This window comes from Hypanus sabinus, chromosome 6 (genome assembly GCF_030144855.1).
Source record: "Hypanus sabinus isolate sHypSab1 chromosome 6, sHypSab1.hap1, whole genome shotgun sequence".
In the NCBI taxonomy this organism is placed as follows: Eukaryota; Metazoa; Chordata; class Chondrichthyes; order Myliobatiformes; family Dasyatidae; genus Hypanus; species Hypanus sabinus.
In genome coordinates this window covers 149,380,516-149,398,123 of record NC_082711.1, presented here as the reverse complement: position 1 = coordinate 149,398,123, position 17,608 = coordinate 149,380,516, and the positions used below count along the sequence as shown (strand labels likewise).

The 17,608-nt window shown below is 40.2% G+C and overlaps 1 protein-coding gene across 2 annotated transcripts in view; it reads left to right on the top strand.

Annotated features, from left to right (window-relative positions):
• galnt17 (polypeptide N-acetylgalactosaminyltransferase 17) overlaps window positions 1-17,608 on the top strand; it is a 457,606-nt gene that overhangs the window by 27,885 nt on the left and 412,113 nt on the right. For both annotated transcript variants that reach the window (XM_059971405.1, XM_059971406.1), the window contains one exon: window positions 15,800-15,983. In XM_059971405.1, the coding sequence (XP_059827388.1) occupies window positions 15,800-15,983 (184 nt within the window). The remainder of the gene's footprint in view (window positions 1-15,799; window positions 15,984-17,608) is intronic.

Genomic DNA, 17,608 nt, shown 5'->3' with positions numbered 1-17,608 from the left:
TATGTAACAATTGTGTACCATAGTGATCAATGCTCAAACCTTTGTTATTTGTACTTTATATATTAGAACAGGGGTGGGCAAACTTTTTGACTTGTGGGTCACAAAGGGATCTAAAATTTGACAGGAGCAGATGGATGGAGTGTTTTGGTAATACACCTCATAAGAGAAAATAAAATATCATGGGATATGTAGAAAACATGTGCTTTAATTTCAATTGAAAATGAACAAATGCATTACAACAAAATATCTGTCTTTGATGTCCCATGGTATTTAGCTATTTATTGAAATGACTTTTAAAACACTGAAAATTAAATGAATAAAATACAGCTTTTTTAAATAGTAACAGTTATTATTTTAAAGCACTGAAAATTCTGTTATCCTTCAAGATATTATCATCATCACTCTCCTCCTGACTGTCTTTATTTCAAAAACGGTAGGAGATGCAGGTCTACTTGTCCAGCTCCTTCTTATTCAATTGTCCCCGTGCCAAAACTCAACGACGACCAGCACAAGGACAGAACAGTGCAGCGCGCCAGTATGCGGAGCGCGTTATTTGATCTGGAGTGCATTTTTGATTTTGAGAACGTACGTGCACCTGCGCACTACTCATGTCCATCACTTAACAGAAATGACATGTAACATGTAAGGCTTATTGAAAAAAATATTTTCAAATGCATTTTTTACATAACACAATGAAGAAACTTATTTTTAATTTCAGTGGGAACAGTGTTGTTGGTCTCCCTTTTTAGCCAGCGCATCAAAGTCTGGATTTAGTTTTGTTGTGGCGATTCTCAGGATGGATCTGAGGTGTTGGTCAGTTAACTTGGACCTGTGGCTGGCTTTGTTGATGTTCATGATGCTGAACGCCTGTTCACACAAATAGGTCGAGCCGAACAAAGAGTAAAGCGCAAATGTGGAGTAATACGCTGCACCTCAACAAAGGTCAATGTATATAGAGTGCGTCATCTATTGGGAAAACGCCAGAATTGCAGGGAAAAATTGTTAACAAGGTTTATTAATATAACTTCATCAAGTTCTGTGGGCTGGATTAAAAAGCTTAACGGGCCGCATATGGCCCCCGGGCTGTAGTTTGCCCATGTCTGTATTAGAACATAGAACAATACAGCATAGTACAGGTCCTTCATCCCACAATGTTGTGCTGACCCTTAAACCCTGCCTTCCATATAACCCCCCCTCCTAAATTCCTCCATATACATGTCTAGTAGTCTCTTAAACTTCACTAGTGTATCTGCCTCCACTGCTGACTCAGGCAGTGCATTCCACGCACCAACCACTCTCTGAGTAAAAGACCGTCCTCTAATATCCCCCTTGAACTTTCCACCCCTTACCTTAAAGCCATGTCCTCTTGTATGGAGCAGTGGTGCTCTGGGGAAGAGGCGCTGGCTGTCCACTCTATCTATTCCTCTTAATATCTTGTATACCTCTATCATGTCTCCTCTCACCCTCCTCTCCAGAGAGTAAAGCCCTAACTCCCTTAATCTCTGATCATAATGCATACTCTCTAAACCAGACAGCATCCTGGTAAATCTCCTCTGTACCCTTTCCAATGCTTCCACATCCTTCCTATAGTGAGGCGACCAGAACTGGACACAGTACTCCAAGTGTGGCCTAACCAGAGTTTTATAGAGCTGCATCATTACCCCGTGACTCTCAAACTCTATCCCTCAACTTATGAAAGCTAACACTCCATAAGCTTTCTTAACTACCCTACTACCTGTGAGGCAAATTTCAGGGATCTGTGAACGTGTACCCCCCAGATCCCTCTGCTCCTCCACACTCCCAAGTATCCTGCCATTTACTTTGTACTCTGCCTTGGAGTTTGTCCCTCCAAAGTGTACCACCTCACACTTGTCCGGGTTGAACTCCGTCTGCCACTTCTTAGCCCACTTCTGCATCCTATTGATGTCTCTCTGCAATCTTCGACAATCCTCAACACTATCCATAGCATCACCAACCTTTGTGTCATCTGCAAACTTGCCAACTCACCCTTCTACCCCACATCCAGGTTGTTAATAAAAATCACGAAAAGTAGAGGTCCCAGAACAGATCCTTGTGGGACACCACTAGTCACAACCCTACAATCCAAATGTACTCCCTCCACCACGACCCTCTGCCTTCTGCAGGCAAGCCAATTCTGAGTACCAGGAAGGGTGTGTCACCAATCGAGAATGCAGAAAAGATTCACCTGGATGTTGCCCAGAATGTAGGGCTGTTATTTTAATATTGGACAGGCTGAGTTATTTTCTCACTGGAAAATAAGAGGCTGACAGATGACATTAAGGAGGTTTCAAAATTATAAGGAGCACACATAGGATAAATAGTTGGAATTTTTATTCCAAGGGCAGTGGCATGGGGGGGGGAAGGGGAATCTAAAATCTAATGGCACAGACTTATGTTGTCAGAGGAGAAATTTGAAGGGGATCTAAAGGCTAATTTTTTCAGGAAAAGGTGAATATTTGGAATGAGCTGTTGGTGGGGGCAGATACAATCACAACATTTAAAAGACATCTGGGCAGGAAAGGAAGAGAGGGAAATTGGTCTCTTGTGGGCAAGTGGGATTAGTATAGATGAGTATCCAGGTTGGCATGGAGAAGGAAGGTTGTAAGGACCCATTTCTATGCTGCATGTTTCTATGATTCCAATATCTATTCAGGCACCACAGAAGAATATCTGAATTCTGACAAGAGATGGTCAGAATGCAAAACATTCAGGCATTTGCCCTTGAGTCAACCAAGAACATCCCGGAAGGCAACCTGAAGGATTTTGCTCTTGAATCCAACAGACAGATACTCTATATTCTTCCCTGTAATGATTTGCAGTTTTATATGATCTAAATACAATTGAAGCTCAGTTTAAACATATCACAAGTCTCCAATGAGTGATCTAACAACTGCATTTTAAGGTTTGTACACATGACTACTACTTTGCTTTTAGCTTCCATTAAAATGAAACTCATCTTTATAGAATACACTGTTGTGACAAGTCCAGTGTCTGACTATTTTTCTAAATCCTTTCAGCATTTTGCAGTTGGTAAATCTATTGTTCTTCAGATCTAAATTAAAATAAACTGTTCTGACACTGAAGATTGAAGAACACAAAGTTCTTATTCTGCAAATCTGAATTTGAAATAGCTTGAAAGCAAAGTTAAATAACGAAATTGGTAATGGATAAAGTAATATCAGTTCTCCCTGTTGTCACAATTGACCAGCCCACTCGGAATCAGGCAGATTAAAGAAATCAGCATAGAATAAACCAGATATAGACACAGGACATTTGGCCCAATCGAAGTATTACCTATTTCTAATCGTGCAGCCATTATTTTTCTTATGTCCTTCCTCTGGATTCCCCTAAAACAATCACAGCAATATAATTTACTGCAGTTTCCATGCCCAACGTGCATTACCTATTGATGCTTGTTTGAAATTTTTATGCAGTTATAAAGAAGGCATGCCAGTGGCTATCTTTTGTCAGGAGTTTGAGGAGATTTGGTGTGTCCGCTAAAACACTTGAAAACTTCCACAGATGTACTACGGAGAGCATTCTGACAGGATGCATCACCATCTGGTATGGGGGTGTGGGCTACCGCACAGGATTAAGAGAGGCTACAGAAAGTTGTAAAATTAGTCAGTTGCATCAGGGGTACGAATCTCTGTAGTATCCAACACATCTGCAAGGAACGATGCCTCAGAATGCTGGCATCCATTATTAAGGACCCCATCACCCAGGACATGCCCTCTTCTCATTGTGACCATCAAGAAGGAGGTACAGAAGCCTGAAGACACACACTCAGCGATTCAGGAACAGCTTCTTCCCCTCTGCCATCTGATTTCTAAATGGACATTGAACACATCAACACTACCATTTAAAAAATTATTTCTTCTTCTGTACTACTATTTTTGATTTAGCTATTTTTATATATTTGCCGTAATTCTTTTTTTCTATATTATCATGTATTGCATTTCACTGCTGCCATTGTTAACAAATTTAATGACACATGCTAATGATATTAAACCTGATTCTGATTCTGAATTGGAAGAAGTAACGAATATTAAGATAATATATACCAGATATGACTAGCATAGCCCAAAAATATAGTATTAATTATATGTATTAGATTATTGATAGTCCGTTGTTACTATTAATGACATGTAAATATACTTTGTACAATAACTTCTGGGTACTAAAACAGACTGCTGGGTACCCCAATTAAAATTATACCTGTGCATGATTTTATTTCTACACAGCTTCCGTGCTTCCTATTTTTATATTGTGTATGAAAATCTGGCCAATTACACCTTTCTCCAGCTAATAAATAATTCACTATGACTAAAAATTATCCTTTCACAATGATTAACTGAAGCTTTATGCAACTAAATCTACATAGAGGTGTTTAAGAGGCTCTTAGATGGGCAAGTGAATATGGATGAAATGGAGAGATATGGAGCACGTGCAGGCAGAAGGGATTTGTTTAAATTGATGCCATTAGCTTAATTAGTTTGACACATAATTGTGGGATGAAGGGCCTGTTCCTGTGTCCTCCTGTTTTATGTTCTTTTCTGTCAACTATGACCAAAACCAAGATTCATTTTTAATGAGAAACTATTTGTCAACTAAATGCACATTCAATCAAGCATAGCATATTGAATTGAGATTATATTTTTGAGAGGAATAGGTGATCTTAATGCCCAGATGCCTGCTGTTGCACTACTTCAGAAGATTGGGTGCTTGATTATGGTAAGGAGGTAAATTTTGGCCATAGTGTCTTGCAGATACACAGCTTAAGCATAAGGTTGGGGGATGATGTACGTGTGGCATCCGTCCGCCTAGCTCGGGTGTGGGGTTGGATTGCTACAAGCACAGAGCTGATTCGCTGAGATCAAGAACAGCTTCATGTGTGGCGCAGTGCTGGGGCCCAGGTCCTAGAGCGAGGCGTTACCCGGTGCTTGGGCAATTTAAATGCCGGCCTAGATGGACTGAAAAGCTTGAGGGTCAGGCAGATTCTGTTCCCTATCCTACCATGTTCATTATTCTCTCCGGCGGCTGTAGTATCTGTGAGTTTCACCGTGTTTTTGCCCTGCTGAAATGATGAACTGAGATGGCTAATACGAGTAGGCCTTGGCCATCTCTGGCTGCTCCAGGCAGGTCTAAGAACTCAATCTGCTTCAGAAAAATGTCGTTGCTTCTGTTGTTTGCAAGATGCGTGTGTCTTTTTCCTCTTTTATGGTCCTTTTTTAATGAGTTCTTTGGGTTTCTTGATTGGTGGCAGCTTGTAAACAAACAAGTCTCAAGAAGTACAATTTAGACATTCTTTGACAAAAAAAATGTTCTTGAATCTTGTATTACCCTCCAGGCTGCAGTGCTTACACATATACTAGGGGCAATTTACAGTGGCCAATTAGCCAACAATCCTGTTTAACGAGGACGAGATGGGATGGCGAGTGGGTGTTCAGCACCATCTCTGACCAGTCTCCTTCCCTCTTGTTCTGGCTTGCTGCTGCCAGAAGAAGGTGCAGGAGTTTTGGGTCATGGGCAAGGTTTGATCAGCACAGTTTGTGGATTGGACTCCTTTTTAAAATTCTCTGTGGTTTGTGTTATGTGCACTTTTGTTTTCTGGTTACACCTTTTTAGTTGTTATTTTGTGCAATTTTGATCGGACCGCTTCGACGCGGAATTGGCTGTGCAGCCTACGGTCAACGAAAGGCGCGGCTCTGAATTGAACTGAACTGAGTTACACTGAACAGTCCTAGATAGTTTCAAGGAGTCTGTGGTTTGATGTTTAATCTTCTGTGGTATTTGATTGTTTTTTTGCCGTTTGCACTTTTTTTTGTGCGTTGTATGTTTGATGTTTGCTTTGAACAGGTTCCATGGCGTTTCTTTATTTTGTGGCAGCCTGTGGGAAGACGAACCTCAGAGTTGTACACTGCACACACACACTTTAATAATAAATGTGCTTTACTTTGAATCTTTGAACATCTTTGAAATTAGGAGGAAGACCATTCAGTCACCAGAAGAATTTATAAGCTCCACAAAGACAACACCTGAGTGCAGGAATGAGCACTTCCTGTTATTGAGCAGAAACCCTGTATCATTGTTAGGTGACCTAATTTTCACGTGCTTCAGCTTTTCCAAAGAAGACAAACCCAAGGAAGCTTGGTCCTCCATATTGTGCAACCTCAGTATTCCATGCATTGGAGTAAATGTTGATAGTGTATTTATTTCCCAGAAACTTTCCAAATTTGTTTTAATACTTTTTCAAATTAAACTACATCTTGAACAAGCATCATTGCTAGGGCTTTAAAGATTAGTTGCCTATTTTATAGCTCAAACTGCAGATTCAATTTCTAAACTCTCAATACACGTAGTGATCAAACAAAACAAACTGACTATGTCTTGAATTCAAGTTTTATCTTCCTTTAATGTTATCTTTTGCTTAAAGGCTGCACCCTTCCCTGAGTCAGAAGTCGGGAATAAAATCTTACTTCAGGTATTTGAGCAAATTATGTAAAATGGCACGTCACAGTAATTTTTTTTTAATCGAAGTGCATATATGTCATCATATACAACCCTGAGATTCATTTTATTGTAAGCATACTCAATAAATCTACAGAAAAATAACAGAATCTGCAGAAACAATGGAAGACTGCCCAACTTGGGCATTCAACGAGAGTGCAGAAGACAACAAACTGTGCAAGTCAAACAGGATGAAATAATAATAAATAATTAAGCAAAAATTAGTGAGAACATGAGACAAAGAGTCCTGAAAGTGAGTCCATTGTTTGTGGGAACATTTCAATGGTGGGGTGAGTGAACTTATCTCCTCTGGTCCAGAATCCTGCTGGTTGAGGGATATTAACTGTTCCCGAACCTAATGGTGAGAGGCTCCTGTACCTTCTTCCTGATGGCATCTGTGAGAACAGAGCACGTCTTGGGTGGTGGGCGTCCCTGATAATAGATGCTGCTTTCCTGCGACAGCGTTTCCCTTAGATGTGCTTCAGAAGTGACATCAGAAATAAAACGCAGCTGCCTTCTAAGATGGACCATCGATATCTTCTGCACTGTTCAATCGTTAACAATCAGAATTGTGAGGCCATGCTTTGGCTACATTGAGACCAGTTCAAAGTTTGTTTTTGGTTGGATTGAGAATGATTGGCCTGGAAAGTAACTTAATTGTAACCAAACATTTCACTCCTTTGCACTTTTTAACATGTTGAATGGAATTTCAAGGTTTGTATTTCTGTTAAAGCAACAAGCAATGAAGAACTACTTCCCTCTTCTCATCAAGATATTGGGCATTATAGCAGATCTGCTGTGGTGTGTCACCACAACTCAAATTACATGATGAGTTGCAAGAGACTGGTACAATTTTTATTGTAGTTAATTTACTTTTGGAATTATTATAAGCACATAAGTGAAATGAGCCATTTTAAATAAGAAACAACTGCACATCTTCAAAGCATTCAATGATAGAGCATGCTACAGTATTGTGGAACAGCAGAGGTGCTGCCATATGATAAAACTGAAGGATTCCCACTGCTCTGCTATAGTGAAATCAATCATCTTTATCTTACTTTCTTCCCTTTAAAATTAATTAATTTTGGACTTAAAGAAAAGAGCTGAGTCTGTGAAAAAGAAGCTTTCATTTTCAGTAACAGTGTTATTCCCAATTGATTATCCATCAATTTGGCAAAAAGATACCAGTGTTGTTAGATATTCATCTTAGGTTGGCAATCGTGTAGAGGTAAGTGGTCGACTTGGCTTTGAGAAGGATGCAGTAAGGGTTCAGGGGGACATCAACAGGCTAAGTACATGGCTGACAAGAAAGATGGAATATCACATCAAAAAGAAAAGGGAAATAATTTGGTGGAAAATAAAATAGTGAGAGATTGAGAAAGGTTTCTTGAGGTACGCCGGGTGTCCTTGTATACCAATCGATGAAAATTATTAGAACAAAAACAAGCCAATTGGCCCAAAGTGTCGTGCCAAACCAGCTAAGAAGCAAATCAAAAATACCCAAACGCTAATCCCTCCTTCCTACACTATGTCCATAGCCTTCCATCTTCCCTATGTCCATGTGCCTATCCAGATGTCTCTTAAAAGCCTCTAATGTATTTGCTTCTACTATCATATCAGGCAGCGCATTCATAGCATCCATGACTCTCTGAGTAAAACACTTAAACCTCACAATCCCCTCACAGCTTTAGCAAGCAATTTGATAGGAGAGGTTGAGTAGACTGGTTTACAGTCTCTAGCCTTCAGAAGAATAAACATTGATCTCACTGAAGTATGCAACAATTCTCATGGGGCCCATCAAGCAAGATGAAGATATTTCTTCTTGGTGTCTTGGTCACAAACACAAAATAAGGAGTTTGCTTTTCACAACAGGTGAGAAGAAATTTCTTCACCTGAAGGGCAGTTTATGTTAAAATTTATCTACCCAAGGCGCTGTGAACTTTCAATCAGTGGGCACATTCAAGAAAGAAATGGATATACTTTTGGATGTTCAGGTAACCAAGGGATATTAGGACTGAGGTAAATGATCAGATATGATCTTATTCAATAACAGGGCAGGCACGGGGACTACATGGATTCCTCCTGCCCCTACATCTTATGCCTTTATATTGCATTAAATAGTAAATTCAGCTATGTTGTTTTGTGAATAAGGCACCAGAGAAAATTACTGGTAGGTAAAAAGCAGCTTCTTTATTCGACCAAACAAGGTACAGCAGGCTTCATATGGAGACGCTTTCAGTCGAAAGGTCTCACAGGCCCGACATGGGACTTGATATTTTATGTGCCAAACATTAAAGAACAACTCCATATTTACAATGCTTTCTTTGAAACCACATGCAACTTTCCACCTCCTGAGTTGCATCCAAATCACAAACATCCAAATGAATTTTAATCAGCATTGTCTGGAACAGGATTCACAGGTTTTAGGAACCCATTGTTCAGAGTTGCACTCCAAATTAAATGCACAATACGTTGTCAGTTGTGAAGGCTGGTTGCCAAATTCAATTGCTAAATGTACATATCCTAAACTCCAAAATCACTCTAACAAGCTAGTTCTACTCTCCCTCCAAATTTCATTCCATTCAAGTCAATAAAAAGTGTTGGCAGTCTTTTTTTTACAGTTAGCACAGCTGGTGTGTTATTGGACCTGATCATGCAACCAATGGAATGACTACATTAATTTCTGGTTGGAAGTTGGCTGGATTGGTAGCTACAGTGTCTTTGACTGTCAGACCCCCCGCCTGCTGAGAGTTTAATTTCCAGTCTGTGGGACAACAGCCAGACTTCCCCTTGCAGCTGCCCCAGGTCGGCAAAGGTTGTTCAGTGCATCCAGCTCATTGGGTGGCAAGAAGCCTTTGGCTGAGCGAAGCACCGTGACGAATAGTGTTTGTGGCTTGCATTGAATTTGTTGAGATGGGGTATGAGTGTATGGAATGCGGGGAGGATCTGGGTTGAAATCTTGGTCTGGATGGTTGAGGAATGAATATGCCCTTGAATCTTCATCTCACAGGGTTAGAGGTGAATGGGTATTGATGCATTTTAAGAGGACAAAGTAGTCCACAAGATCACTCTGTAAATATTCTTTGATTATATCCTTCCACCCAAGCGACTGGCATGGAAAGTTTTGATGACACTTCCCAACTATATTTATCACAAGTGGGGGTGGTTGAATTAAAAAACCACTGTTATGAAACGTTACCAAGACTTATGCTGACAGTCACCTGGCAGAATCAAGCATTCCACATCGTCAGTGAGTTTGGAGGCTATTCACATGGCCTAACATTTACGGATGATCAGCAAGTGGTGCAGTGTTTGCTGTATCTGCTGATCTCAATCTTGTTGGTTCATCAATCTTGTTGGTTCGCAGTGATCAGTATGCACTGCAGCCATAATCGGCAGTCCCGTTTTGCAGCATTATTGAGAATGGCAAAATCTTTTCTCTGATAGCAGTGGATATCTTAGTTTGTGTGTGTTTTTCCCCTTTACGTTTGAAGGAACTCTGTAATGTCATTTGGATTGTGATCCAGAGAGCACTGGATGTGCACAAAATTACCAAATACTGCTTTTTGCATCTTCTATATTTTAAGTTTTGGATCAAGGACTACTGGTTGGCTGTTTAGATCCTCATGAATATTTTGGTGCTGCAGTACTGGATGTGGGAGAAACGGAAAAGAAAGCATTCTATATTATAAACATGAAACTGTAGATGGTAATAATCTGCAGCAGCACACAAAGGAGCTGGAGGAATTCTCTGGGTCAGGCAGTATCTGTGAAGGGAAATGAACTGTGAACAATGCAGGACAAGATCTTTCATCAATAACAGGTCATTTTATGAATTCTTAGTGATCCAAGGAACTGACCTGGAGAAACAATAGCACTCTCCATCTTCAAAGAAGGTTTTCAGTTCTCTTAGTTGCTGTTAATGAGATAAAGCGAATCTGCTTCATTTTATTTTCATTATAAAGACAATCTGATGGTTTTAGTGAGGGTTGAGTGATTGTTCCACTTGCTAAAGTTAATGAGCACTTGTTAATGAATCAAATCTATTCCTTTCTTTTCAGAATTTAATACTTTCTGTGAGAAGGAAAACAATCATTTTACAAACCTCATTACTGATATGTCAATGGATAATTTAGGGTATTGTGCACAATCTCTGACCAAGTCAGAAGAGTAGTTAAGCTACATTGAGAAATAAAGTTAGAAGATTATAACTTTTGCATTGTAAATGTCTTCTGGGCATTTTTCCAGGCAAGATACAGATCACCCATCTCCACCCATGCTGTCCCTACGTTGCTCAAAAGTTCAAAATCACTTTTCTTGGACGTCCATTGTCATTATCCATAGCTGAAAGTAAACTAGTGTAGGCTGGAAATAAGTGCCTGACACGACTGATGCTAGTGGGTTAAATTGACAGCATTATCTGAAAAATAGTGACATTAAATGAGGTAATTCACATTCCAGGTTTTCTGCAGGATACTTATTACGCTCTGTTGATCAGAATTTTTAAGAATGAAATGCAAGCTTTTGATAAGTTATGCTGCTTGGGCCTCCTGATCCTTGGCGTGTGTGCAATTGAACAGCAATTGCATGACTGAGATTGAAGTGAAGGAGTGAGTGAATGGAAAGTCAATCTTTTCTAAAGCGCAGATGGTTTCACCAGAAGAGATGTTGCAGTTATTGAAGAAATTGTCTTTCCATTTGCTCTTGTAGTTGTCACAAACAGAGGTTAAGTTAGAGTTAAGTTAGCTTTCTTCGGCTGTCCATTGATTTCGATGTTGACTGAGGCCTGGGCAAGGTTGTATAGAAGACAGGCAGTTGCCCATGCTGCAAGTCTCCCCTCTCCACATCACCAAGGGAAGGGCAAGGTACAGCTTGGCACTAGTGTCGTTGCAGAGCAACATGTAGTTATGTGCCTTGCTCAAGGACACAACACGCTGCTTCAGCTGAGGCTCGAACTAGTGACCTTCAGATCACTAGGCCAATGCCTTAGCCACTTGGCCACGCGCCAACACAAGTTTAGAGCATAGAACATAGAACAATACAGCACAGGAACAGGCCCTTTGCCCCACACTGTTTTGCAATATAATTAGTAATCAAATGGCTATCAAAATTAATCTCATCTATTTATTTATTTATTCATTTATCTATCTGTTTATTGAGATACTTTGCAGAAAAGGCCCTTCTGGCCTTTCAGGCCATACTACCCAACAATCCCCTGATTTAACCCCAGTTTAATCATGGGACAACTTACATTGACCAATTAACCTACCAATTGGTACATCTCTGGACTGTGGGTGGAAATCAGAGTGCCTGGAGGAAATCCACACTATCACAGGAGCACGTATAGACTCCTTACAGACAGTGGCAGGGATTGAACCTGGATCACTGTTACTGTAAAACATTGTGCTAACCACTATGCTACCTCGCTGCTCATTTCCTTCCATTTCCATCACATTCACGTCCCTAGCTAAACATCGCTTAAGAGCCTTTAATGTTTCTGTATCTACCACCATCCCAGGTAGTTTATTCCAAGCACTCACGACTCTGTGTAAAAAAAAACTTGTCCTTCACATCACCTTTTAAATTCTCGCCTTAAGTGCATGCCATCTGATATTTGACATTTCCACTCTTGGAAAAAGATTCTGTCTGTTTACTCTATCTATGTCTCTCATAATCTTAAACCTCTATCAGATCTCCCCTCAGCCACTGCCGCTTCAGAGAAAACAACCCAAGGTTGTCCAGCCTCGTCTTACAGCATATGACCTCAAATCCAGGCAGCATCCTGGTAAACCTCTTTTGCATCCTCTCTGAAGCTTCAACATCCTTCCTGTAGTGGGGTGACCAGAACTGTACGCAATACTCCACACGCTTCCTGAGCAGAGTTTTATAAAGCTGCGACATAACCTCCTGCCTTTTGAACTCAAAGCTGCAACTAATAAGTGCAAGCATGCCATTTGCCTTCTTAATCACCCTTCAGCCTGTGTAGTGACTTCTAGGGAGGTATAAACTTGGACCTCAAGATCCCTCTCCTCATCAACATGGTTAAAGAATCTTGCCCTTAACGGTGTACTGTATCTTTACATTTCTTCCCTGCAGATGCTGCCTGACCCATTGAATTCCTCCAGCAGATTGTTTGTCAGCCCTTAGAGGCTCAGTGTCACTGGCAGCCAGTGATCGGGTGCACAAGGCTGCCTTGGGGGGGGGGGGGGGTGAGGGAGGCAAAGTTCTGTGCATTTTTATGCCTTCTGTCCTACAGTCAGCTTCTTTCTTGAAGTCACTTGCCACACCTTGCCCTGAGACTGTGGAATTATCATTGAGCCAAACATTTCGTTCTCTGAATAAACACTTACAAGTTTGGGAGTAGATTATGCACTGGGGAATATGTAAAAACAGCTCCACTGGCTGTTGTGTTTCTTTCTTTTCTGTGACTGTTCAGTCCTGCTTTTGGATCCAAGAGCCCCAACTTAGGTTGCATTGAGCTGAAATGAGAGTTGAACCCATTACTTTACACAGGCAAAATGGCAGATGCACTGCTGTGTATCAGAATTGGAAATGACTGGCCTAATGAAGCAATTGGTACATCAGCAATAAGTGATCAATTATGCAATTTACTCTGTGGTAAATTTAAATCTGAATCATGAAAAGAAGCATCACATGATCTGTTTTCTTGGAAATGTCATTTGGATGGTTGTCCTTGAATTCATAACTATATAACATTTTTACAAGCTTTGGTCATATTTTAAGACATATCTTTATACTACAGCGGTAGACCTTCAGAAGTAGCAAAGTATCTGTCACACTTGGTTTCAGATGAAGTGGTCTTGCAATAAATACCAGTCCTTAGTCACATTCATGGTTAAAGTCGTAGAGTCATAGAACAGTACAGGGCAGAACCATTCCCTTCAGCCCATCTGGTCAGTGCTGAACTATTTAAGCTGTCTACTCCCATTGACTTGCACAGGGACTATAGCCCTCCATACCCCTGCCATCAATGTTCCTATCCAAACTTCTCTTAAACATTGAAATCAAGCTCGCACGAACCACTTGCGCTGGCAGCTCGTTCCACAATCTCACAACCCTCTGAGTGAAGACGTTTCCCCTTAACCTGTCAACTTCCTAGTGTTAGTCCCATCCAACCTCAGTAGAAGAAACCTGCTTGCATTTACCTTTTCTTGGAGTTTTCATTGGAGCAAACACGAATATCTGGAGTTGAAATTAACAAATGGAGATGCCAGTCTTCAGCAATACAGCACATATCTTGACCGTTTCCATATGACCTATTGCCTTTCCTGTGTAGACCGGGAAAGATTTGACACTTGAGAAAAGTGATCATACCAATGAGTAGGATAGATAGGAACCGCTGACAGGAAGAGAAGTCAAAACTAAAGGACACAGAATTGTGAAAAAAGGAGGCTGTTTGAAACACAATGAATATTTAGTATCTGACATGCATAACTTGACAGTGTGGTGAAGGCAATCAATTTTAGCAAGCGATACTTGACAGAAAGGTTGGAAGGTGACAGGGAAAGGCTGTAAGAATGAGACTGACTGCATTACTCATGCGTTGTGCCATTTTCCAGTTCTGTGATACTATCAGTGTAAGATAGGAAAATGAAAGATGGTGTAACAGCAGGGTGCAGGAGAGCAGCAAATGACTGAACACTTTGTAAAAATCACAACAATAATCATTGCAAAATTATTACAGTGTCAACTTAATTGCATACAACCAGTTCCAGGGCCAAATCGTTTGTTACAAAATCTGACCTTGACAATTTAGGGCCGTAAAGTAGAATCATATTTCACAAGCCGCACATAGTTGAAACAGTTAACAAAAAGAGATCTGGGTGTAGTGATAATGACATTGCCTATTAATTTCAAGTTTAATAAGCAAGGTAATAATGCATTTTAAAGTATTTTAGGTCATATTAGATAATTGATGACAGGGCATTTCTGGTCAGTCCCCATGAGGACTGAATTCCTGCTTTAAAGAGAAACCTCCCAGTGTATTAGAATTGAAACAGAATGCAAATTTACGACCAAACGGATGCTTGTCAGATTTGCTGTTGCATGAGGAAACACTCACGCACCAGGAATTGAATTATAACAGAATAATTCACAAGGGAAGTGACTAACCTGCCTTTAACAACTATAGCTCAAAAGTATTCTGATTAGAGTCCTGCTGTTAGAAATTAGTTTCAGCATGTTTCTGGCATAGAATTATGTTATTATGGTATGGAAGCATGTTAAAAAAAATTAAGCCTTTCACATGACCAGCTTCTTTCCATGGAGCTATGGATGCTTTCCAGTGGGTCTCTTGCCTATTATGCTGCTGGCGTTTAGGGCAGCTGTTTTTTGCTGCTTCCATTACAACTTTTTTTTTTACCATTAGCCCTGAACTAAATACCCAAACCTGAAGGACTGGTGGACCACTCTTAGTCTGACCTCTAACCTTTGACCTGTTTGGCATGGTTGACCCTACCAAGAGGCAAAGCACAAGGCCCTGACACCAGCTGCCTCTCTGGGTCATTGAGGCAGGCAAGCCTGCAAACTCTATGACGAGGTTGTGATCCTCTTGGAGGAGTAGGTCCATTCAGCCCAACTGTTTTCCCCCCGAGAAGCAACTCACAGGAGGAAGGAGCAACCTGGGTAGTGTTTGAAGCCCCACAATGTACAGAGATGGATTTAAAGTTGTTTCTGGTGGATTCCTCCAATAACCTAACATATTTCTGGACAAGACTCCTGATAATCATGAAGTGAGGGCTTCATGAGTGTTGTGGTTCCCTCAGCCATGAATCCACTTTGTAATTTTAAAATGGGACAGTAGGTTTTGATTCTCTCTCCCCGACAATCTAAATATGGTTGTCAAATTAAATTTCGTTCAGCTCCAGTGGAAGAATTCCATGTTATCAACTCACATACAGTTCAGATTAAATTGGAATTGACAGATATCTTCTCATGAGAATGCTCAAAATTAAAATCAAATGGATAGCACAGGTGAAATCTGGATTCAGCGTTAATAAAGATGTTTTTATTTTATCAAACATTCAGATGCAAGGAATATCATGGCTCTAGCCACGAAATTGGGATGGGTTCAACTTGTAGCTGTAGTGAGCTTTCATCCATTGTGTATGTATTTTTTATGCTTGCTTCATTTTTTTTTCTAAAGCAATATTAGAAAGCCTGAAACATGCAAGAAGGAATGAATAAATTATTTGTATTTAATGCACTACTTTCAAAATGGTCTCATGCTTCATTGATCCCACTTCAGGATTGTCAAAGTCCCTTGGGCTCATTGAAGGATTTGGCGGCCGAGGTCAGGGCGGATTGCCTGCTACACTTACAAGTGAAGAGGAAAGAGAAGCCGCAGGGGCATATGAGAAATATGGATACAATACTTACCTGAGTAACAAGATTTCACTGGATCGATCCATTCCAGACTATCGACCGAGTAGGTAAGTGACTCCTCTTCAATCATGTGCAAAATGCTAATAATAATTTTGTCATTAGCTCTTTTTGGCTTGCATTGTTAACAATATTTAACATGGTTTCTTAGTTATTAATGATGTCCACAAATTTATTAATGGATATTCACAATTCAATCTTTGATGTGTCTTCCTGGGAACTATTCAGTGAAAGCACAGTGTACTTTCTGTAGATTATATTTTGATGTGAGTGCTTTGTTGACATGAAGGGATAATACCCTTGTTAATCTATGAATATATTCTATTTGGAGATCTGCTTGTATTCTGATGTTTTACATTCTAATGGCCTTTCCAAATATGAGTGTCAAATTAAATTTTGTTCAACTCCTGTGGAAGAATTTCATGTTATCAACTCACATTCAGTTCAAATTAAATCCGAATTGACAGAAATCTTCTCATGAGAATGCTCAAAATTAAAATTAAATGAATATCTTCACTCCTTATGGGCTATAAGAGTCTTAATTGAAAATAAATGTGAGCCTCTTTTACTTGGCACTTACACACGTATAGGTTGAAAATGATGTGGTGGTATGTTGTTACTTCAGAATTGCATGTATTACTTATGAGTGAATACTTTTTATATTACTGTATTACTTATAATGCATCTTGGTGTTGGACTTGAGGAATAGCTGCGTAGAAATTCTTTTGTATCCATTGGGAGATATTAAAATGACATGGATGAGGGACACTAACAACCATTTTAATTCTAGTGCACTGCACTTAGCTTCCAAATGTGACCAAGTTTCAAATTCGTTTTAACAGCGGTGCAAGCATTTTGCAGAAGGAAGTCAGAAGGATGTTTCACCTCGCTGTGAGCTGAGGGAGCAAATTCATAGTGCCCTGAGAATGCCCAGTATGGGTACTCCCCCCACAGCAAATGGGTTAAGCTCAATGCTTTAAAAGGGGTGTTATGTCACATGGCTCTGAGGGACTTTGTTACCTTGGAATTGCAAGTGTAACTTATGACAAAAAATGCTTGATCAAATCTCCTGAATGAATTGAAATGACCTGGAAATGGTTCTAGTCATATTTCAGTCTGGGAAAAAAAAGTTCTCATTTGCAGAATACTGATAGAAAAAAAAAGGATTCAGGTGATTTTGGGATAGGATAAGCAGTGCCAGGAAGTTCCCAGGGACAGAAATGGAGTCATTAGCCAAGAGAAATATTCGGAGAATGCAAGGCCTTCACCTTTACTGATGGTAATTGGGAAGGTTTAGCTTGCTTATCCAGTGCTGAAGTTTTGTTGAGAAGGGTGACAGTTTCAAGGTGGCGAGGAGTCAAAGGAGGTTCATAGGCAGTGCGATGGCATGATAGTGGAGCTGCTATCTCCTTGTACCAGAGACCTGGGTTCTATCCTGATCTCCAGTGCTCCCAGCGTGGAGTTTGCCTGGTTTTCATGTTCCCCCTGTGAGTATCCTTCTGCATCCAGAAACATCTCATTGGTAAGTTAGTTGCCTGCTGTTGATAGGCCATTGCCCTTGAGCGGAGGTGAGTGGTAGAATGGGAGATTTGAATAGAATATGGAGAGAAAAAAATAAATAAAAATGGGGATTAACTTTGGATTAATGAACAAGAATGATTGTTCACCAAGGACT